Source organism: Hirundo rustica, chromosome 3 (assembly GCF_015227805.2).
Source record: "Hirundo rustica isolate bHirRus1 chromosome 3, bHirRus1.pri.v3, whole genome shotgun sequence".
NCBI lineage: Eukaryota > Metazoa > Chordata > Aves > Passeriformes > Hirundinidae > Hirundo > Hirundo rustica.
Genome location: NC_053452.1, coordinates 72,212,144 through 72,237,497, shown reverse-complemented (window position 1 = coordinate 72,237,497; position 25,354 = coordinate 72,212,144). Strand labels below are relative to the sequence as shown.

The following is a 25,354-nucleotide window of genomic DNA, read 5'->3' as shown; positions in this document are numbered from 1 at the left end:
AGAATAAGATACTAAGAGAAGTATCTAATCTCTTTTTGAAGACTCCAAGCCATGCTGTCACATGGCTTCATGTTGCTTACCTTCAACATGATTTCACCTTTTTGAAGGCTAAGCTTATTTAAGTTCCACTTTTGGCACTAGATTTTGTTATGCCTTTGTCTATAGAAAGAAAAAGCCTCTATTCCATTCTTACCCTTAGTTAGAAGAGGAAAAAATACGACATATTAAAAAATTAATCCACCTTCCAATATATATTCTACAAATTGCAGGTCTTAAATATGCTAAGCATCCCAATATAGTGACTGTTTTTCTAGACCCCTAATGATTTTGCTTGAGTCACCATCTCTGACTGTTTTTAAAAAGACAAGTAGATGGGCACTTAGTGACCTGTTTAGTGATGGACTTGGCAATATTATATTTATGGTTAGATTTGCTCTTAAAAGGTCTTTTTCAACCTATATGATTCTATGATTTCAACAAATTCCATGAACTCTCTCCAGAAGTTCCATACCTGTCTTAAAACTCCTGACCAAGGCATATTATTTTATCAGGGTCTTACTAAAGCTGTGTTTAGTGGAAAGATCATTTACTACTTAAAATGTATATTTTGTATAATCTTTTTAGTCACAATACTTGTTATGAGGTCAAAGCAGTTGTCTGTCAAGAACCCTGTATTTTCCTGAAGTGGTTCCATATAATCTGTAGCTTACACTGTTTTCCACTGACGTAATTTCTCTTAACTTGATAAACCTTAAATTTAACTACTTCTTATACACCTTCACTATGTGTAATAGGCATCTCTAATCCATGCTACTACACTGAGATACTTGTCTGAGCCTTTAGAGCACCTACAATAGTATTTCAGTTCAAAACTAAACATGGTTCTAAAGCAAGTCTCCTCACCAAAAGCTAAGTCCAAATGTCTTGAGCTCCTGCATAGGCTATTAGAGCAAGACAGCAGGGTTCATGTTTATTACCTGAATTGTCTGGTAAACCGAAGGATCAAATCCTTTAACAGTCACTTCTCGGAAAACTCTTGGCTCCAGTTCCTCTTTGGTCAGATCACAGTGATATATAATACCTAAAATACAGAATACATTGCAAGCTAGTCAGCTTAGTATATATCCATCATTAAAGAGATGCCAAGTTTAGGCCAGTTTAGGCACTGTGATGGGAGTCATGAATGGTAAAGGTAACTCAGCAGAGTTAAAAATAGTCGTTCTGGACACATTTTTTCATTTATTATACAATCTAACACTTACATATATGCATTTCATCCAGGAGGGTGCAAAGGCTTTCTGTGCAGAAAGAGTAATTCTCCCCACTCACACAAAGCCAGGGGATTAAGCAAAATAGGGGAAAAAATAGTTTACATAAAGTTAGAAAGGACTTATTGAGAACAATAATGTTGGAAGAAAGAAATGTAAAGTCAAATTTAAAACACTCCCGTTTAGATCCACCAGACTGAGAATAAATATATCAAGATTTTCACTCAGGTCCAAAATTTTCTCCTTATAATAAAATATTTGAAATTAAAATTCAAATGGCCCAGATAATAGAAAGAGCTAAACATCCACTTGAAATTGTGGCAGACTAGCCACAATTTATAGAGGTTACCTATGGAAATGAACAAAATCTGGTCTTGAGTAGTTTCTTTTAAATCCTGCAGGTTTGAAGACAACTTCACTTAAGTTTTACGCATGATTTACAAAGGATTGTGCACATGAGAAAACTTTTGTCTATAAATAGTATAAAACTTCTAGGTTGCATCAGAGGCCGAATCACAGGGAACACAGCTATCTAGACACTACACAGATGTGTAATTAGCTTGAATAATTCTGCATTTAAACTATAAAATGTATTTCCTGTCATTCAACCCTAATAACACTTGAGTATATGTCATACCATGTGACTATCATGTTTGCATGCTGGTTAACATACCAAAAACTCCGAATATTCATGCCTGTACTACAGATACATGTGATACATAAACTAACTTGAGTGTTAATTCTTTTTTGTTTTTCTCCTTTACAAAAAGCTGGTCCCTGCACAATTTGGAACACATATCAGGGAAAAGAACAATTAAAGGTGTGGCAGTAAGCACTTTACTGAGATCTTCAATGTAATGAAGTTAACCAAGGTGGACAAGACTTGATTGAAATCTTGCTGTATTGTGTGCATTATAGATACATTCAGAAAATAGAAGTAACTACTACAGAGGTTATAACTATAAAAATTCATACTGACTAAAACATGAAATAATGAGGAAACTTATCTGATACCAGGGAATTGCCTTTTTAAGTAAGTTTTATAGACTGGAAAATCAGGAAGACAGAGAGTGGTAAACAAACGCAGATGTAAACTAACATTTCTAGCAACTGATAAAGCCTTTTTCTGTAACAGTGATTTAAGACTGAATTGACTAAAATTGACTAGAACTACCCTCATCTGCTGGGATTTTTTTTTTTTTTTTTATCACAAAATTATTAGCAAGCCTATCATGTTGGTAGCACTAAGTCAGCATGCAAACCAGCACTAAGGTAGCATTTCCCATAAAGATCAGGATCCAGAAAATGATGTGGAAGCTCACTGTAAAAGCCCTCCAGGCAGCGAGAGCAGAGCAGCTGTTTGACACACAGGCAGCTGCCCAAGCTGGGTAAAGTACTGGCTAACACTGCACACAGAGCAGGCAGAATTGCCACGTCTTAGCAAACCACGGGATGAAGAATGAGCACAGTCACAGACTGCCTTTCCAGAGCACATCACCTTATGTTACAATAACATGCTATTCAAACCCTGCTACTGCATCTCTAATTCTGTGGTATTTTTAGTGTCGCAGCAGTTAATATAAAAAACCATCGTAATATTTTTAACTGTTTTGCTGGGTGCTAAATAAATGCAAAATGCCAGAGTGGTCACCTAAGCATCCCACTAGAGTGGACAGCAGGGATAACCATATTTTTCAGGGAATAACAAAAATTATTTTATGGTGTCAACATATATGGGTTTAGAACTGCTTTATTCATTATTTGATAAATATGTTTTTCATTACTTTTGTTGCAGGTATTAAAGACGAGTATGTTAATTTGTTTCTCATAAAAAAACAATAGTCCAACTTAATACAAGAGAAAATTATATTGATTTTAAATAGTAAAGCAGGAATATTTAGGTTAACCAAGGCTCAGCCCCATAACTTTTGTATGATTATTCCACTGATGAGGTGAATGGAGGTTGCACACAAACTAAAAAGGATCCATAAACCTACCTAAAAATTACCTCTCTAGTCTGCTTTCCTCATTCTTTCATTATCTTCATCCAGTCTACCTATATTTCTTACTTCCACTTTTTCCTCCAGATTCCAGGTCACTCTGCCCCACTTAACAGAGCTATGCCATAGTGAATTCTTTGTAGATGCTAAGCAAATGAATGAAAAGGAGAAAAATAATCTGCCTAAGCAACCAGCAGGCAGTAGGAGCAGCTATTGCTGGCCAGCTGGAAAGTCACAGGCCAAAACAGATTTGGGCTCTTCCCCTATACATTTTTAGCAGCTGCAGAGACTCTGCTGGCTTGGCTGAGACAATGGTGCAGGCCTGTAAAACCGGCAACTTCTGGCCCACAATGTGGGCAAGTGAACTATGAACCACTCTCCAGCTGCAATGGCTACAACAACCTGAATGTTTAAAAGAGGAACTGAAAATATATTTCTGTTTATGTAAACAGTAAGATAATAGGCAATTCATCACGCTTCTTATCTGCTAAGATTGAAAACTAATTTTGATAATTTGACATAATCCTTTCTAGCAAAACCAGCAAACTTATCTAAAGTATTTCACAGCCACTTTGCAATGTAATGTTGCTGTGCTCTAACTGAAACAAGCAAAAACATAGGTGAGATGCTGTAAGAATATTTTTTATCCCCTTATGATACAAAACCTTGGAAGAAGATAAAGCTCCTGAAGTCTATCTGCCCCTTCCTATTTGAATCCTGTCTTGTATTAGGCATTGATTGTTTGGGCCATAAACAAAGAAGAAGAAGAAAAAAGGGTAAATACATTTCACATATACTAGAGTGACAACTGTGTAGAAACTCCCTTACTATGCAAAATCCTAGGATATTTACTGTTTTGCCACACCTGTATTATATAATGCTTTGGACAGCTCCAGCTTTGCAGGACTGTACAAAGAAGATTCCTACAGCAATCTAACAACACCAAGTACTGTAAGGACAGACAGTACGGATCCTCAAATAAGGCTATCCATAAATGAATCATAAAATTGTCAGGGAACCATTTCTGTGACTGTTATTAATGTTCTTTAAAATTGTGATTAAAAAAACACATGAAACACATTAACAACTTTTACTGAGTTTTTCACCTTCTGTCTTGCTGTATGAAGAAAGAACTGTGAGAATGCTACAGTTTTATCTCCAGTACAAGTCAGTCTTGAGTCTTAATGCAGGTGTCTCAAATACTAGTAGGCGCATTATTGGATGGATCAAAGACTGATACATTTTTATGTGCACAATCACTGCTAACATAGGTGGAAGCAGTTTTATACCAACACACAAAATAACTACTAAACTACAGAAAATGAGAAAGACACTCTTCTCAGGAAAAGGAACAATGACATGAGACAAAAAAAAACCTTACCTGGAGATAAAAAGGATGTAAATTGGTAGAATATTTCAGTGTCCTTCTTTTGGCCACTATATCCCACAATACTACCAACTTCTAGGGGAAAAGTCTTGAGATGTGCACCAGTGGCTAGGTCATGAAGCTGCAGGATATTCTTCACATCATGCAGGTAGCACAAAACCAGGAAATTGGACCTCACACAAGCAACCCATTCTGCACAGCATGGAAAAGAAAAACAAAGCCACAGAAAATACAATTAAAAAACGCAGGAAAGAAAACAATACTCTGATCCTAAAATTCTCTAGCATACCTAAATGCATGCAGCAAAATTTCTGACACGCACTGCCTTTAACTCTTAAATCTTTGTAAATGAACCCAAAATAAAGTCTGACATTCTCTGGAAATGCATTAACCATGCTGCTTAAAGTTAATTTATGCAGACACAAGAATAAAGAATTGCTTAATCAATATGGTTATGCATTTGGGATATTTATAGATCAATACTGCTCTTAAATATCACATATTTCAATGCATAACCCAAGCAAAACATTTATCTTTGCCAGCAATGCTTATGAAAAGTCATGAAAATCAAAACAATCATTGATTTATACTGAAACTAAACTCATAAAGCAAAAAGACGTGATCCCGTATCGCACATTGAGGTATAGAACCTAGACATTACTATTTGTCTTGGTTCTATTGCTGAAGTAATCAGGAGACTATTCTTGTAAGCAAGCCCTACTGGGTGTATGAAAAGGGCTATTCTGGGGTGATATTCTCATCATGCCATTAAAAAAGCCCCTCGTGTTTATTCAGGATGCTAATGTTGCTAAACAGCATTCTTGAGACTGTAAGGTAATAGGAGCAGGATGCAGCACAGCGAACTCAATTCAGCAACAGGATCCGGGAGCAAATCCCTCTGCAGGGGTTCATTGCCTTTATGTCTCTCCTGGCAGTCCTAGTTCTAGTCCCACCTTGTCTGTGCAGCTGTACAGAAATGAGAGCTGCTGCTCCACAGAACTTTTCCCATCCTGAGTTTCTTCCTTGGAATAATTACTAGACAAATGTGAACCTTTATTTCATGGCATGCTAATTTTTCAATTGGACTTTGGAAAATTAAAACCGATTAAAAAAATATCGCGGCTGACAATTTCTAAAAATATCTGTGGTTCTACTGAGTATCTCACTTCAATCTCCATCTCTCTAGCCTGTAAAGTGTAGCAACTCTTTGGAGCTCCAGTTCACCCATGATATGTAACATATTCTCTCCTGTCTCCTGTGCCATTGGCTTTACACCTCTAGTAACAAGTCAATTTATTTACTCATACAGACAGGAGAGAGATTAAAACAGCTTAATCTTGCTCAGCATTTATGTCATTTAAGAAATTACTTTGCAACAAAAGTATTTTAACTTCTCATTAATTCACAAATTGAATACAAGCAAGAAAAAAAAAAAAACAAGCAAAGTTAAAAATTAAAGAAAGTACCCTGAAGGAGGTAATGTGGGACATTTTTATTTGAGGAGGTGAGGAGGTGATTCTTAGTCTCTTCCAACTACAGAAACACAACTTCTTCTCTGACAACTCAGACTGGAAATCTAAATCATGGGCAAAATATCAGTGTTGGACAATGGCTTTTTTTTATCTGCTGGAAGCAAAGAATGAGGAGATGGAACCAAATGAGCAAGAAATCTGAGGTAGGACTGACAGGGGTAAACTGTAATGCCAAAGTAGCACTGTGAGATGGAGAATTTAATGTGACAACATTGGGGGAAAAATGTCGGAATATAAGCATATAAAAATTGACAGAATTTCAGTTTTATGCCATTTTGTGTTATTCACATCTTTCCAGTTTCATCAAAGTCCTATAAAACCAAATAATTTGAATTCACAGAGTTGAAAAGTAGACAGTCTTATAAATGCATCTTTGCACATTCAGGTTCCAGAACAAAAGTTCTATGATGTGCCCCTTCCATTAAGGGTAACAAGATTTTTTGAATTGAAGATCTAAACCCATTATTCTGAAAGTATCCTATATGCTTTCATATAGAGTTCAGGTCTGTTATAACCCTCTAGAGCTCAAAAACCTTCAAATCCTTTTAGCTTGTTTCTGAAGGATCAGTGAAATGCATCTTTTCTAGACATATGAAGTCACGTTTCATAAACACCTAAATAGAGCTTTATTCCCTCCTTCCAGAACACCACCATTCACATTTTTTTTACCCTCAAACCTTCCAACTCTCTCATGAGCTTCCAGTCTAAATTTGGGAATTTTCTAACCAAAGCCCCAAAGAACAGTAACTGAAATTTCAGCCATAATCTGAAATAATAAGGTACAGCATAACACTGTTTGTAAATTAGTAATTGATGTGTAATTTTAGCTCTAGGGTGGATAAAATTTCTTAAATGAGGCAGGAGAACATAATAAACATTGTAAGTTAATAGTTCTATTCAATTACATATTTTGAAATACAGTATCATTCTTGGCTGTTTACAAAGAGTATGTAATGTAGTAATTTTAAATATTTCTTGCACTGTCACTGCACAAATCTTCCAACATTTTTACGTGGTTTAATAACACAAAACGGGAATTAAAAAGTTAGCATCCCAACAGTAACACACCTTTTTTGCATGCAGAATTATTGCCTCTGCAATGCGTATGAAATCCCATGAACTCCACTGGTATTCTCAGCAACATCTATATCTATATCCATAATTAAAATGTCCCATTTTACTCTCAAAATTTCTTGAAAAGTTTCACAAAATGGATTATAAACACTCTCAGATCAACTTCAAATGTATACAATATACAGCTTTGCCTCAACAAAAAAATTAAGAGATTTTTATTTTAAAATTATGTTGTGTTGATGCTTTAATTCCTCACTAATTATTTGATTAAACAGTTCAGTTTTAATGTGTTTTTTCATTAAGAGCTGATGTACATTATTACTTTGACTTATATACTTATGAAGAGGTATTACTCTTTTTATTAAAAAGATTCAATTGCTCAGGACTAAGGCTGCTGGATTACGTGGGGATTTCTACTACTAAGGAACTTGCCTAGGAAGCAGCAATATCAACTCTCCATCACCTTTTTGGTTTACAAATTAGATGCCCTCAGGTGAAGATAACAGAGGAGAAGCCAATGCAAAATGTTAAAACATTCCATGAGATTTAGGAACACATCTTCTGTGTACAGTACCTGTATTGTAACTGGTTTTGGTGCATTGCTAACTGTCTCCAAAACTTACAGTAATAGCAGCTACAAAGAAATGCAAAAATCAAAATACAGGAAAACATTGAAGCAGACTTGAAAGATCAGAAGAAAAAGAAAATTCTAAGAACCAACACTTATATACACAGCAAGCTAAAAACAGTGCTGTATTATTAACAAGAGCTATTTTTGACTGCAAGCTTTGAGTCTCTATTATTCACAGGCTCGGAACTGAGAACCACAAATAATACTGTTGGTGTGTTGCATTAGCAGCCAACCTTTTGGTTTTGCTTGTGCTTTGTAGAATGCATCCTGCATGCCTCTGTATTTCCTAGAAACTTTTAAGATGGCATGATTTCAAATTTTCTGTCTAAGCTTGACACCATTGCTGTAGGCACCCTTTAGAGACAAACGGGGTGAAGCAATAAGCACTTTTAGAGTGCAAGTGAACCTTTTATCTTGAATACCCCGTTCTGGGATACTGCGACTTGCTTGCTGAGGAGTTTCACTCACACAAGTACTGTTTTTTAAAAAGCTAACTATCCAAAACCTCTCCAGTTATAGGTCAATTTACTTTTAGTTAATACCAATGAACAGAGCAATAACTCTCCTCGTTACACCTAAATTTATCAACCTACCTACTTCCAACATCCATCAGGCACAGGATTTGTATTACTACACAATAAACACTAAGAGGTGTTTGCCTTCTCCAGCCTGAGTTATCTTGCTTCAAGCATCACAGAGAGATGAACGCACTTGGAGGCAGTCCTAAGTACTGAAAGCAGGTGTGAAGAATTATCCTTGGTATTGGCCAGTTCTCTCTGAACAGTACAGTGACCACGTTGGTGACTCAAATAGGTTACACACAATTCTTCAATAGCTAAATATGGGCTAGAGGACATACACTTCTTAACAAGGCCTAGAAAACTGAGCTCATCCATGTCTAGATCTTCTAGTTCAACCTTCCAGAAATTCATATACTGCTGCTTTCCAGAAACTCTTTTTTTTTTTTATTTTGACAGCTGTCATTAGTCACAAAGCCACTAACTTGGCATCTGCAATGTAGTCATCAACAACTTTTTGACACAGTTTCAAGGGAAAAAAGGGTTGAATCCTCACACTAAACATCTGTGCCACTAACCTTAATGATTTAAAACAGTTTTGACCTTTCCTTTCTGCAGCAGTAACTACAGCATGTTAAGTGTCCGAATGTACAAACATACTTTGACAGGTGCAGGCTGAAACGCTGATGGAGAACACACCGCACTAGAAGAAGCAGCCATAGGGCTTCAGCAGGAATTGCTGAGTTACTTGATGGACGCTGTGCTTATGCATCCACTGAATGCTTGTATTGCTGAGTGAGAATAATTAATGTATTTCTATGGATAGCCAAAGCTGTAGCTGCAAGACAGACCTGGAAGGTCATGGTGGTTTTCCTGGTCATCAGACAGTGACCATGAACTTCAGTGTCTCTGCAGATTAATAGGTATCAATGCTGATCTCAACTAGAATGACCTGTAACCATCACTCAAGGCTACTTACGAATAGAGTTACAGATAAAGCATGAGCAATTTACAGAATAAAACATGAATAATTCTGAAACACGTAAGTAAATGTTGACAAGCCCTCACAATATAAAGCATGTATCTTCTCACTGACACCTCATCCTCAGTGACAGCCTGCCATGTTAAAGTTAATGGGAAAGCTTCCACCAATTTCAACAAGTCAAGGATTTGGTGCTCCTTCCAGACTTTCCCTCTTGGCTTCACTACAGCGCCAAAACACAAATTTCAGCTGCAGTAACTCACCTCCCCATCTCCTAAGCATTTATGAATTAGTTAGCACATTAAAGGTATAAAGAAAAATACTATTTTGCACTTGGGAATTGCAGCTGAGGGAAAGGAAGCATTTTACAGGCACTGAGTTTAGGTGTGCAGATCTGTACAAGGTAAAGGGAGCACTGCTAGCTTTGCCTCTGCTTGTTAAATGGCTAACTGAGATTCAAGGAACTGTTCAAGATCCTCTCCTCACCTACAACACATTCAGGAATACATCTTATTCCTCAGCCCTCCTTACTCAGGAGACCTATTCTGCTTTTCATTGCCACAGGGAAAGGGCTGGATACTAACTGCTCCAGTTGCCCTGCTCTATCAGTACTGAGCACTTTGGCTGCAGTGGGGGGTGTCACAGTTCTCAAAATGAATCATTTTACCTTCTAAACCCAGCAGGTTTGTCCTGTGCCTTAGAACTAGGGTTGTAGGTCTGCTATGGTCAGTTGGCATTTATGGTTTCACTGCTGCCTTTCAATTCAGCACGCTTCTTGCAACTACGTGGTCATTTAAAGCACAAGTTCAATGTCAGATATGACTGTCTCCTGTGGTTTTATTTCAGACTCCCTGAAAATTAATAAACAAACTCCAAAGGGAAGGAAATCAGTCTCATCACACTACAATATGCTCTGAGGCGCTCTCTTCAATTTCCTTTTAAAATAGCTGTTGTCATATATTTCTTCCCCTCAGCTCAGAGAGTAGAGATCTAAATTTACCTCATCTGTGTAAAATCCCTGCTGACAGTTGTAAAATGAAGTGCATGTACTGCCTCACTGCAGGAATATGCTTGGTTTTCCCCTTTGTTTCCCAAATTATCTCATTATAAACAGTTATTGAAAAAGAAAGGTCAAAGCCAACAGAAAAGTCTATTTTAAAGAATATGTTGAGGAAATCAAATGATATTCACACCAACATGTAGATATTTGTGTTTATTTCTTGGTTAGATTGTATCAGCTGTAGCATCTTTCTAAGAATACAATGGTACTTTGTGGAACATCTCTTCATGCCAGTGATGGACACCGGTAGAGATTCTTAATTCTCAATCCTGAATTTATTATTTGTAAATAAATCTACTTCTCTAACTGCAGCTTTTATGAAACTGAATCTAAGTTAAGGCACAGAAATGAATAGATGATGTCTTCCAGGCAGGTCATAGCAGAGTAGAATCCATATACTCCAATAAAATACATTTGTGACCCAGGGTATCACTAACTATAATGCTTGTGAAGAAGTACTAAGACAGCTAAATTAAATCTTGTTAAAATCACTCCTACATGTAAGTAAAAAGCAGCAGTACTCATTTACTCTCTGAATCACTGCTGTCTTTGCTTTTCCAGAGGCTTCATTATGCTGTCATCTCTTTATCACCCAAATCAAATTCACTTGACTCCAAGGTTTCAAGAATGAATTATTAACTGTCATTGCTACAATTACATCTTCCTTTACAAAGTTTGGATTGATTAAAAAAGTCAGACATGGAGACTGGTTTGCTTGCTGGCTACATCAAATGAAGGCGTAAGGTTCTTTATTCATTCAGGACTACAACTTCCTGATCATGATAAAACTCCCATATCTTGGTGCTAAGGATACACTAATCTGTAAGTGTCTGTAACAAAGAAGCAACTGAAGAATTTAAATTCACTTTACTGTAAGATCTACTATAGGTTTATTAAGATCTACTTAAAACTCATCTTCTTATGGAGACTCTTTCATTTGTCAGTTCAATCCAATTTCTTTACATACTGCTCCAAAAAGCTGGAGAGAAGTAGACATACGATTTCCTGTTCTGGCTTCACATTCAACTACAGTAAGAGATTAATGACACACAACATATTTCTTTCTGAAAGTCACCCTGATGGTTTTATATGACAGATTATGTTTGCTTTCAAGTGTTTAAGAGCTGAATGCCTGTTGGGTTTACAGTCTAAAGGCCAGTGTCCTCAGCAAACACATTCATTTGAGCTTTCAGTTTTTTTAGTGCAGTTCTTGTTAAGTCTGTACTGTCAAGGCTGTCATGTATAAGCTATTAAATGAATGTTGCATGCATTAATTTTTTTTTTTCTTTTTGCATGAACATGAACTCATCACAGCCTTCCCTTTAGAGTGAAACTAAAATGGACTTGAGCTAAATACCACAGTGTAGGGAAGAGCAGATCTGGCATTTACCTTACTGGAAAGGAATGCATAATCAGTGCTTACAGAGTGAGCCACTGGTCAAAGCTCCTTTGGCTGTCTAGACCACTTTTCAGGTAAATCCACACATGGCAACCACATTTCATGCCAGCCACACATTTCTGTCCCATTCTGTTTATACACTCACCATATCCACATGAATTCTTCAATTTGGTCCCACTTTATAAACTGCTGCTCCTCATAACTTAAGCACAGCTTAGCACTGTCAGTGAATGTCAGTGTATTTGCACATGATGAAAATTAAGACTTGGAAGCAATTTTTCACTGACATCTATTATTAATTCTCTGCTTAGGACTTGAAACATACTTCATTTAAGATGCAAATTGCTCCTAATTTAAATAGTTCCCAATCGTAAGAAAAGATTTGTGCCTCACCAAGCTCTAATTTGCTGCATTTCCATTCACTAAAATTCTCTCAATATTCTAGAATCCAGTTATTTGCAACATCACTACAATTCTGGATATGTTCAGAATCAACATTTATGTCACACTGGGGACATCTAAGCTGTGGCAGAAATCACACAGGACACACTGTGAACTGCAGACAGAAATAAAGATTTTTTTTAAGTGACAAAGCCTTAAGGTGACTTTGAAATAGTAGTAAAATAGATTTGTCTCTGTGGAAAGACAGTAGTTACTGTATATGCACATATCAAATCATATGCACAAAGAGAATTTGGCTCATTCTACAAAGCAGCTCTTCACTGGAAGAGTAGCAAACATGAAGGAGTTTGTATAAAAATTGATTAATAAAAAATTCAGAGTATTTCTGAATAATTAATTACGCTAGTCAGATAAATCATAATTGTACCTTGTACTGCATGGAGAGCAAACTACATAAATGTACGCTAGGCATCTGTAAAAAACAGCTAAGAGGAGGTTCTTCTGTATTATCTAAAACTTATTATAAGCTTTCATAGAACTTTCTACAAAATGATGGTTTAAAAAAAACCACTTTTATTTTAATTATATCAAAATCAAAGATTCATGTTTTGAACTTACTTCTATACTTTAAGAATTCCGTGCCCTTACACTTTCCTGAGGCTTTTTTTGTTTCAAATATTGTTTACTCCTCTTATTCCAGGAACAAAAGAAATCCTGTCTCAAATTCTGACCAATTCTGTTCAAAGCATGCTGCAGTCCTTCCAGATTTGCCCTTTCCCTTCTTTCTGCTTACAAAGTCCCTCTTGCTGTAACCCCTGACAGTCTAGTAAACATTTATTTCACTGACATGAAGCAGGAAAATACTTTCTCCTCATTTCTTACAAACACAGAATTAAAACAAGGACAGATGAAGCAGCTTTACTAGGGCCACACAGGACGCTGGAGAGAGAGAAACAGAGATTCTGGATCTCTTGTATCTCAGCAAGTCTTTTAATAGCAAATCCTAAACAAAGTTTAAACACAGGAAAAAAGCAAGAAGGTTTGTAAAATACCATGCAACAGACTAATTACTGAATTAATTTGGAAAAAGCAGAACCTAATGTCTTTAACTTGACACGAACTCTTACCTAGAACATCTTTGTCATGTTCAGGGACAAGAGCTTTCCATTTGGATTCCTCTGGATCACTGAAGTCGATGTTGATTAACCGATAATTCGGAGAATGGCGGTTTGTCTTGAAAGTGAACACTGTTCCTTCATTGGTGACGTACTCATACTCAGCCTCAAAATTATCTATCAGCTTCACCCATTGAAGAATTCCTGTAAGATCAAACACAGAATGTCAACTCCTTGAACAAAACCTTTCAACACCTGAGGTCAAGGCCTTCCTGACAATTGCTGTAGGCTTTCTTGAACAATGGCAGTTACCAGAAGCACTACAGCTATGGAAAGGCCTGAATGTGTACCAGGTATTAAGGACTTCCAAAGAATGCTCCAGATCAATAGGCTGCAGTGGAAAAATGTCAGTTCACAGACACGTTAACATGATTGGTTTGGAGGGATTTCTAGCAAAATACAGCCAGAATTATGGCTCGTGTTACACCAGCTTTCCTAAGGGGCTTCTGGAGAGCTCAGATGTTTGCCACAGAAATGCTTCTCGCACGGTGGCTGCTGTGAACCCAACGCTGCCAAGCACATCAGGTTCTTGTCGGGGGAGTTTACAAGTGCCCCCTTCTACAAACTTAGAATGAAGGGCTGCAACTGAGTTGAGAGACTGCACTAAGCTTTTCAAGTGCAATTTTGTTTTTAACTGCTTTTCTAAAACTATTATTTAATTATAAAGAAACGTTTGAGGATTTTAGTTCCTGCAAAAAAATTTACTCTGAATGGAAAGTTTTCTATTCTCCTTGAAAGCCCAGAACTTCCCGCAGAATAGAAATGATGCCATTGGAATGAGTACAATAAACTTCAACACGAGGAATTTCCCTTTAGACTCAGAAACAACATTCCTCAAATGCTGTTCTGCAGAAATTTGTCACCACCAAAGGACAACCACAGTTAGCAAAAACATCTGAGTGTCTGAAGAATGAAACTGCATTTTGCCCATCCAACTCCTAGAACATCACACTCAGTAAAAGAAGTGGACTTCTCTCAAAAATTACCTCAGTAGACTGTGGTACAGAGTTGGTGGTATTGATTCAACCTGAAGATGGGATTTTAAGACTTCACTGCTTTTTATTCACCCTTTCCTGTTTTGCAATAGGTAAAGAGGCTAGTAGAAAGAAAAAGTAGCAAAGCTAGATAAGATATGTGCTATATTTACAACCCAGCCTATCATCCAAACTTACTACTGCAAGCATCATACATTAGCTATGCTGAAAAATTAGGATCCTTATTGATATCTGAAACTAAAGCTCTTGTATCTTAAAATAACATTTAGTGCACTGTCTGCCCCTTTCCTAAAGCTACAGGTTGGGTCTTCGCTTTTAACTATGAACAAAAAAACCTGTTCATAAATCTGTTTGTGAAACTATAATGCAATGTTTGTATCAATAAAAAAGCATTTTAGCTTATTTTATAATACTAAAAGCTGAGCAGTATAATGCAAGTAGTTCATAGCTGAGCTGCAATTACTGTAAACTTAAGAATAGAATAATTGAGGAAGCAGTGAGATGACTAAGGTCATTTTAAACCCATTAGATGCAATAACAGAGTATAGTAAGGCCTGGTACATTCATTAAGCTTGTATCTCTTAATTGCCATTTTGGTTTAAAGAAAACTTCCCTGTCTCTTCATGAGTACTGCTGGAATACAAACTTTCCAGACAATCCAGACAACTTATCATCCTGAGTGAATACACTGCCCTTAATTTTTGTTTTTTACTGAGATCCAAAGTTTTGCCTTTCTCAAGAGATTTCATGTTGAAGAAAAATCCTGCTAAGTCACTCCAGTTGTTGTGAGTTCCACAGAGAAAACTTGCTTTGATGCCCAGTAAAAGCAATGCAAATCCATTTTACAGTGAACCCTGACAAACACCAGTGAAACCATTTCAAGATCCCAAGTCACGTGCATAAGCATTTTAGTAAATAAAAACTTTAACTGTAGAGTAACAACATAACAATACTGGTATGAGACAGAATGAAATCATCATACTGAAGTACAAGACTTAATAAAAAGAAATAGCAAGACTGTTGAAAAACCCCACTTTTTTAATGGTAAATGTGCACAATAGTTGTAGTCTCCTTGAGTGCAACAGAACTGGGATTCCATGAAGAAAAAGGACAATAATGTGACATTAGGGATTTACATTGCTTCCTTGCAACTCATTAATCCACTCTTAAATGAGCAGCTAGTAAAAAAGTGAGAGGGTTGATGTTCTGCAGGGGGACACTTAGTTGTTATTATACAAAAACAAGAGCATTCATCTTATTAAAGTGGCTTTTATGCAGTCCTTAGAAGGAAATATTGCAGATGAATTACCTCTAAACCAGTCTTACTGAAGCAGTTAAATACACCAACATCTAATCCCGGATCAGAGGCGGTAACAAGGCAACTACAAGCAGTCCTTACATCATTGCTGTACAGTGAATGTGCTGCAGTTCTCCAGTGAGAGGAAGAAATTCTTTGCAGTAACACAGATATCAGCCATAAGAGGATGCTTCTTTATGGCTGGTTAGAGGTGACCTAGTTGTGGCTGTGACTGACAGGGGTATTCTAGCATTGCTTCAGGTCCTCCTGCTTAGCCCTCTCCTTTGGGCTAGAAATAACAACCTGATGATGAACCCAGGCAGTTCACTGGGCACTAATATGGCTGAAAAGTGATGGGGATGGACATCATTTCTCCCCAGGTCATGCCAGTGGCAACACAAGGAAGAGACAGGCCCATACAGCTCACTAGCATGGCACTGCCCCCATGTCAAGCACTCTGGCCTTGCCTCTTAGTAACAAAAAGAACAGTATGTCTGTAAGTTATAACTTCAAAAAGTACTTGAAAAACAAGGTGAAGGATAGACATTCAGACTATTCTTCATAAAAAGGAGAGAAAAGAGTTGAAGAACTTGATAAGACATTTACAGGTTTAACCAGCAGCCCTTTGAGAATGTGTTCTTGAGAAGAAATCAGAGAAGTGGCATTTGTATAGATTAAAGCTACTCTTAACACCTGCAATGCTGAAGACATCAGTTTAATTCACATAACCATACAATGAAACAGATTTATTATATACAGGAAAATCGTGACAGTTTCCTGTATACTGCTGCTATACTCTAACCCTTTCCCCTGCCAGTCCTTCTATTAAAATACATTGCTGAAATGATACAGATAGTTTTGCCTGTATGTTTTATACCAATCAGCTATTCATCATCACATAACTGCATTACAATAGTGTTGTGGTTTTAATGTTTACTAGAATTATTTAGTCTTCTTTTTTTTTAGTGTGTGTTAATAAATCTGTCTTTATACTCCTTACGTTTGAGCCTGCTTTGCTTCTCTCCTAATCGTAGCTTACAGTAGAAAAAAAAATTAATTCTAGTAAACATTAAAACCAGAACATAAATGGTGCATTGGCCAAGAAATGAAATCAAAATCAGCAAACATAAAACCGGAACATAATTAGTGTTTCTGCCCAGTTTAAACTAAAACCATTACAAACAGGAACTGCAGGTACAATTCAGTAGACAATAACGCCATGCCACACAACAGAAAATCATAATCCTACAGAGACAGACCTCTGCAAAAGACAAAAGCAACATTCAGTGTACAGACAGATTTTTTAAATGAAGTTTATGGATCCATAGAAGATCAAAAGAGAAATTTTTTCAGTAAGCATCACAGAATAAGCCCTCAATCTTGTACTGGCCTCTGAACATAGTAAAGCATTCATGGTCTGCTTGAGAGCTCTGGGTGATGAATCAGGTCTGTAACTGAATGATGACTACAGGAGAATGAAAAGCTAATTTGAACAAATTGATAAAAGCATGAATTATCACAAGCTCTTGTTATCAACCCTCTTTAGACAGAAAGGATAGAGTGGCTGAGAGTCACTGTTAATCACTTCACAAAATGTCCTTGATACTTCCATATTTCATGTTTCATGGAAAGGCAAAACAATCAATTAGTGTCAAATAACCTCTTGCCTGTGCCTACTGGAGAGACAGGGTTTAACAGTAGGGTTATCTTGACACCGCAAAAAAAAGTCTTCAAAAGGCAAACACTTGCATTTGGCTTTTTTCATGTGCTCTCACAGTCAAAATTATCAGGTGAAGATATAAATGTTCATCTCCATAAATTCCATTCTGTCTTGTCATTTTTTGCAAGACAGCTTTTCTAGAAATGGGGCAGCGCTGAGAAAGCTCGGGAAATTAACCAGGAGGCTTGGCTTATAACAATAGGACAGGTTTTCTAACCCAAAGAATAATGCCACATTTTATTACGGCACACACATTAGGCAAATATTTCTACCCAAGGAAAGATCGTGATTTTTTAACTCCTGGATTTTCATAGAATCACAGAATAATTCGGGTTGGAAGGGATCTCAAAAGCCATCTAGTTCCAACCACCCTGCCATGGATAGAGTCATGTTCCACTAGACCAGGTGCTCAAAGCCCTGTCCTACCTGGATTTGAGTATCTCCTTGGATGGGGCATCCACAACCTCTCTAGGCAACCTCTTACAGTGTTTCACAGTACTAATCCACACTAGATTTTACATTCGATAGAAGACAGATAATCTCATGGTACATAGCATACATCGCATTGGAAGAGACTTTCAGGGCCCCTGTGGCACATTCATAACATATTCTGGGAACTGAATGGCACAGTCCTTCCACTCAGTCATCTACTTCCACATCAGAATCTAATTTCTTTTTGAATCATGCAATACTTGTTCTCAAGCTGCTGTTCTGAGCAAGGCAGCTAGGAAAAAGATCTCAGGGTTCTTTCCCTCTTTTTTCTTCAAAGCCATAACTATTTGTCTCACTCTGGTCTCCAAAGGCAAGAGAGATTTTCAAACAATTTGAACTCTCTTTAAAAGCAAGATCTCTCTATGTCTTGGGACCTGACTTCACTTATAAACATCTGAGGAAGGAAATACTGTAAAGGAGATATTAAGATGTTCCTGAAAGGAATGCAACTTTTGTATTTGTATTGAGAGAGTACCACTCATTTTGCAGATGATGGATGACAGCTACTCAGTGATCATGGAAAGTTAATGTATTTGCCATCTAAAATATAAATAAATGGAAGGAAGCAGTATTCATTCCTTTGAGTTAAAAAGTTCAGATGTGTCAAGATATATTCAAAAATTAATCCAGAAGAAAGAAGTCAAGCACTTTTATGAACAGACATTCCTCAATCAGTTTCAAGGCTCCAATTCTACTTCCACTGGAATAATCATTCAAAAGACAGGAGAAGGGAATATATATGATTCATTTTGAGAGAGTTATAGCTCATGCCCTCAGACGCAGAACTTAGCAACTGAAAAGCAGGCATCAAAGGTAATCCCTCTCCCTCCCACTGCATTTTCTCTAATATAAACAGATAAAAGCACAAATACCTCATCTGAAAAATAACTTCATTATTAATGCTATTTACCCTGGTGGTGTTCAAAGCCAGCTTGAATAAGGCTTTGAGTAACCTGGTCTAATGGAAGATGTCCCTGCCCACAGCAGGTAGGGTTGGGATTGGGTGATCTTTCAGGTCCATTCCAACCCCTCAACATTCTATGATTTTGTGACTCATAAATGTCCAGTCAGACAGTAGCAGCATGAAGATGTCCTTGCTCCCATTAACAGCAAGCTATTTAATTTCACAGAATAGTTTGCATGTGAAAAGCACCTTTAAAGGTCCTATCTATGCAAATCCCCTTGCAATGAGCAGAGACATCTTCAACCAGATTCAGTTGCTCAAAGCCCCATCCCACCTGAATTTAAATGTGTTTTTAGCAACGGGGCATCTATCACCTTTCTGAGCAATCTGTTCAAATGTTTTAACACATTTACTGTAAAAATCTTCTTTCTTCTATCTAATCTAAACCTAAACCTACCCTTTTTTATTTTAAACCATTACTGGTTTTTGTCTGGCAACAAGCCCTGCTAAAAAGTTTGTCCCCACCATTCGTACAGACTCCCTTGAAGTTGCGAAGCAGGAGCAAGGTGTCCCTGAAGCCTTCTCTTCTCCAGGCTGAACAACCACAGCTTTTGCAGCCTTTCCTCATAGGAGAGGTGCTCCATGAGGAAAGCTTCTGCTATTCATCATGGTCCTCCTCTGGGCCCACTCCAACAGGTCAATGTCCTCTCTATGCTGGGGCTCCCAGAGCTGGATGCAGTGTTCCATATGGGGTCTCATGAGAACATGGCAGAGGCACAGAATCCCCTCCCTCATCCTGCTGGCCGTGCTGCTTTGGATGCTGCCTAGGATACAATTGGCTGTCTGGGCTGTGAGCGCACATGGCTGGCTCATGTCCAGCCTCTCATACATCAATACCAAGTCCTTCTCAGACCCAGCAGAGTGCTCTCAATCCTTTCATCCTGCAGCTTGCATTGATAAATGGGGTTACCCCAACACAGGAGCAGCACCTTGCACTTGATCCTATGGAACTTCATGAGGTTCCCATGGCTCCATTCCTTGAGCTTATCCAGGTCCATCGATACGGTATCCTGTCCCTCAGGTGTGAAGCACCACTCAGCTTGGTGGTGTCTGCAGACTTGCTGAAGGTGCACTCGATCCCACTGTCCATACAGGACCGCTCCCAGTACAGGACCTCTGAGTACATAGGGTCCCCTCAGACCAGAGACACTTGTCACCCATGTCTATTGGGACACTGAGCTGTTGACCACGACCCCTCTGATCATCCACCAACACCTCATCCACCCAAGAATCCGCCCATCAGATTCTTATCTCTACAATTTAGAGAAACAGATATTGTAGATAGTCAAAGGCCTTAAAGAAATTCAAATAGATGATGCTTCATAGGGCTTTTTAATCACTAATTTTATTTATTTTTATTGCTAAAAATTTGCCTCCAAAATAAATACATAGAAATTATTAATTTATACTTATATTTATGTACAATAAATGAGAAAAAATAGAAATACAGTGAAAGCAAAACTCTTTGAAACTGGTATTTAATGGATATAAAATATTTTTCTTAAACACTCTATTGTTGATTCTTCCACATATTTTTCAAGACAACTAATTGTTTTCTCCCCATTTGTTAGGACACAATAGCCTTGTTTTGATATTCATTTTTGAAACTTTTTTTAAAAGTTATTTCAATTACAGAAAAGTTTTTCAAAACATGGAAGAGTATTCTCCCTCTCACCACATTCCACTTTATAGCCGATGTCTACTGTCACCTCACTGTCTCTTATTAATTTTTATTACAAAGGTTTTGATCCACTATTTCAGGCTACAGAGCACAAAGTGACTCATCCCTCTGATGTTACCATACATAGGACTGGTCATTGCTTATTTATTTATTTATTAAGAGAGCCTGATAAATTGCAAGACTAACACAAACACAAAAGGCCAAACAATCCTATTTTCAACACTTAAGTGGACAGACATTACCTTTTTCCACCTGCCCTCAAGTCACACACATGCTTTTTTAGTGCGGGGGGAAAAAAAGAACAACATTCTAAACAAAGAAACAAAATAAACTTCTGACTGATAGCCTTGCTCTTAAATTCTTTCTTGCAACCTTTCCCTGTCAGTCTAGTACAAAGCAGTTCCAGCTGACAGTGACTAAGCAACCAGCAAGCTGTGAACTTATGTGTTTGCTCATTTATCACATCTTTTCAAGCCAGTGGTTCTAAAGCATTTTTCACTAGCTCCTATTCCCCTACAAGTTTCCTCCCACCACTTCACACTGTTCCCACCAGACACAAACCACCAACCTCCAAGCACCCCCGTACCCAAGCTTAAGAGCCTCTATCACTGTTCTCTCCAGAAAGCCCCTGTACCTTCTACTTAAAAAGCAAACCTGTGTTTAGCTTCCCTTCCAATCCAGCCACTCAGGTGTGCTTTCCAACTAGCCAACCCTCTCAGCTTTTTGCATTCCAGAAATCACTGCAGCTTTTCATTAAAGGCTATGTTTCTACACACCCCAAGGTTGTAAGAAAAGCCATGCCTCCTGCTCCCCAAGCCGGTTTATATCCCTTCTTTTTTCCCCTCTGCTCTCATGTTTCGGGTCCCCCAGGAAGAGCAAACTGGGGCTCTGCCCAGAGCTCTGAGTGAGTAATTCATAAAACAGTTCTGTAATGTTCACAAGAGGATCCTGATTTTTTCATTAGGCTTCCTAGCTGCTACCACAATACAAAATAAAGAAAAAGGTCAATATTAAGGACAACTTCAACAAGACCAATAGGCCATGTCATGTTGGTCTAAGTTCATAGTCAAGGGTGATTAAATAGCTTTCATTTTTTCCTTCTTGCAGACCAACTAAATTCCTAAAGGTGCTAAATTCCTTCTTCGTAGCAGCAAATCACATACTCAAAAGAGCAAACAGTCAAAGCTGACAGTCTAATCAAAAAGAAACAATCTCATTTTTCAAGAAAAGGGAAAAACAAAATTATTACCAGACACAGAAACATGAAGAGACATGCTACATAAAAAAACCTTCATTTTTGTGGTTTGATTGTTGTTTCGGGGGTTTTTTTGGTTGGTGTTTTGGTGGTGTTTTTGGTTTTTTTGGTCAGTTTGGGGTTTTTTTGTGGGTTTTTTTTGGGTTTTGGGGTTCTTTGGTAAGGTGTACAACAAGGTTTGCTAATAAATAATTGCTTGATTACTGTGGATCCAGCTGTTTGGCTACTATGAGGCATTTTCAGGTAAACCAAGAACACTAAAGCAAAGTGATTAAGGAGAGAAGTTTTCTTGTTTGATTGGTTCAACAAACAAGCAAACCTGAGTGTTCTCTGTCTTCTGGAAGACAGGTCTGATGAAATACCAAAAATTGTGTCTTACAGTGCTCAGCTACTGGGTAAATAAGTGTTTTTTAAATAAATACTTAGCATTAGATCACTTTTAAATGTTTGTTACAGGAGCCAAGAGTTGAAAAGCCTACTAAGCAGCTCAGCAAGTTAAGTAGGGAAATCTGGAGTAATGAATGAGAGAATAACCTTCTGGCCACAAATCCACAGTGCTGTCCTCCCTGACCCAACAGGCACTGTACTCCTGCTACTGATTCACAAAGTAAAACTAAGTCTTATCAGTTGGTTGATAGAGTAGTCAAATCTGGACAGGAATCTCCTAATTTTGTCCCTTACCCCACAAGGAGCTACAGAGGCAAGCACAAAGGGAAGAAAGAGCTCCCATAACCACAGTTACTTGAAACAGTACAGCAAGGGAGATACCCCAAAAGCTTAAAAAGCAGCCAGTTGTCTTCTCCCCAGTGGGGGTCTTCTGCCAGCACTGTCTTGCCACAATACTGTGAATTATGACCACAGGTCTTGAGAAATGGAGTGTTTGTAAAACACTGATATGAGATAACATATTTTTAAAAGTCTTTTTGGTTAAATTAGTTGTAAACATAAAATTCTAGTTGGTAAACCTGGCCATTTCTAATACAAACTGTTTTGTCACAAAAACTACGCCACAAACTGGGTTAATCTGGTGGGATTCACAAGAGGCCTATGGTAGTAGGGGAGGAAGGGAAACAATATCTCCCCAAATCTCTTATCTTTTTAGACTAATTTAAAATCCCCATTAAAATGAAGCTATTACATATTTGTTATAGGTTACCTACCACAGTGATTTTCTGTTCTGAAAAGCATCATTCTTGGCAAAAGTAACTCACAAGGGCCTGCTTAAAAATCTAGCAAACAACCTGAACATTTGAAGAGGAAAATTACTCAGTCTGTATACAGCAGAAATCCTGTCAAGGGGGGAAGGAAAGCATGAAGAACATTTTAGCTAATCTGGGAAGCAGAGAAGATGCTCAGATACTCCCTGTTCTGTTCATGGAAAGAAACAAAAACACTGCTGTGTAGATTATCTTCTGAGGAAAACAATCTGACAAGGAATATCACAGGAGACTGCACTGCAAATGCGATTAATCTACAGCTGTTGACAAAAATATCATGACATATAGTCATGATAGTAAAGGGGGAAGTTCTGTTGACACACCTAAATTTTCAGATGTAGAAATAGACAAGTTAAATCCTTTTATGTTTCTTGAACATTTAGAAATAGTCTACTCTCATTTATTAGATGTCATCTCCATTCAGACACTAAGATGATTTCCCACTCAGCACAGGGCAAGTTAACATCCACTGAATCACAGCCTGAGAAATACATGAGCAATCAAAGAATGCACAGGACACAACTTCCTTCAGTACAACAGAACTAATAAAATGTTATCTCTTCCAGAGAGTCTTTGATGACACCATTATCACCTCACTTATTATTTAAAGGCAGTAGATTCAAAAAGAAGCAACAATTCATGCTGTACAGGAAGCTAATGAAATGCATTAACTCAAGATTACTAAAGCAATAATTAAGTGGCAAATATTTATATTTCATAAAAAGATAACTTGTGAGAAAGTTAAACCAGAGGTTTCCTCTTCACTAAAGCAATTTACTTTAGATTGTTAGCAAAATCATTCTGTTCCATTTCTTGGTGATTCTTGTGGAACAATCTGGATCTCCCCTTTCAGTGTCTCGGATTGAAACGGTGCAAATCTACTTTTTTATTTGTATTGTCTAGACAGACAGCAAAAATGGGACAGGCATATAATTGAGCATAAATATGGAAGAAATTCACAATTTAAGAAGGAAAAAAAGGGGTTTACAGCTTTGTTTTTTCAACTGAATGAGCTTATTTGGTTGGATTAATCTTTTCAAAACAGCCACAAACTGTTGAATTTAATTTGAAATTTAAAAAGGAAGTATTTTCTTGCTGTAAAACATGCCATACGTAAGTAAGAGTAAAAATGTAAGATTACACATTCCTTTCACCTACTGGGGAAAGAAGTATGTGAGCTCCTGTAAGCTTGTTATGGGCTATATTGTGTTGCTTAATGATTCCCACAGTAGCTGACTCATCCCTGAATTCACAGCCATCTTCCACGTCCTATCAGGCAGATATTTATTAAGCATTTTCTATTTCCACACATGAAACATACTGTTTAATTTTGCACTCCTGTTTCTTCTTTCTTTTCCCAAGATGGATATCCCCCCTTTTTACCTGCTGCCCCACTCTACCCTGCAAAATTAAGAAAATTCAACCAGCTACTGTGCTCTTTGAGGGAAAAGGCCTTTTTTTGTGTCTCAGACAGACAAAAATGAACTTCATTCTGAGCAAGGTCTCCTAACATATAGGTAAACATATTTTTTTTAAACTGTGCCGCATTTCTAACCTAGAGTAAGTTAGAAACAAAGCCCACAAATGAGCTAGCCAGCCTTAATTCTAACAACCCTTAAGAATGGTGCATTTACTCTTTCTAAACTATGAATTTACAATACAAATAAATTCAGAAATATGAGAAATTTGTTGACACCAGACTTCAAATATTTCATGAGTATATAATTTCATATGTCCAGCCATGTGATGAAGTAAACTAGTTCAGCTAAATTAAACCAGTCCACAAAAATGAAAATAATGGAAAACTTTACAATAAATTCTATACATGAAAGAGAAAACTTAAATTTTTATTTGCGCATACAAAATCTGCCACATACCAACCTCCATATATCCAGTGCAATATTACCAGATTGCATGAAGTTTTCAAAATCTTTTTCTTAAATCCTCAGTGAAATGAGAAAAAATATAAAAACAATCACTATTTCTATATAAGTTGTACAACATACTATCAAAAGGATCCAAACTACGAATCATTTCATGGAAACACAAATGGCTTTCACTGAATCCAAGCGCCTCAACCTAGAAACCACAATACTGCTATTGAGTACAAATAGAGCTAGTAGCAGGTTACTAGCCTATAAAATGCCTATGACAGAAAGAGTTTATTATCATGATCCCTTCATAGTTTAGGGAAGTTTTAACCTTTGATTTGCTACATCCAGACAAGGTAAGTCGAGTCTGCCTACTCATCCTTGCTGCTACAGCCAGGATGCTGCTGCAGAATGACACAGTCAGTACACTGAGC

The 25,354-nt window shown here is 37.4% G+C and overlaps 1 protein-coding gene across 1 annotated transcript in view; it reads right to left on the bottom strand.

Moving 5' to 3' along the window:
* The window catches only part of PREP (prolyl endopeptidase), an 88,339-nt gene that overhangs the window by 34,149 nt on the left and 28,836 nt on the right, over positions 1-25,354 (bottom strand). The window contains exons 8-10 of the mRNA XM_040058376.2: positions 13,381-13,572; positions 4,650-4,847; positions 978-1,081 (exon numbers count right to left, since the gene is read on the bottom strand). Of these exons, the coding sequence (XP_039914310.1) occupies positions 978-1,081; positions 4,650-4,847; positions 13,381-13,572 (494 nt within the window). The remainder of the gene's footprint in view (positions 1-977; positions 1,082-4,649; positions 4,848-13,380; positions 13,573-25,354) is intronic.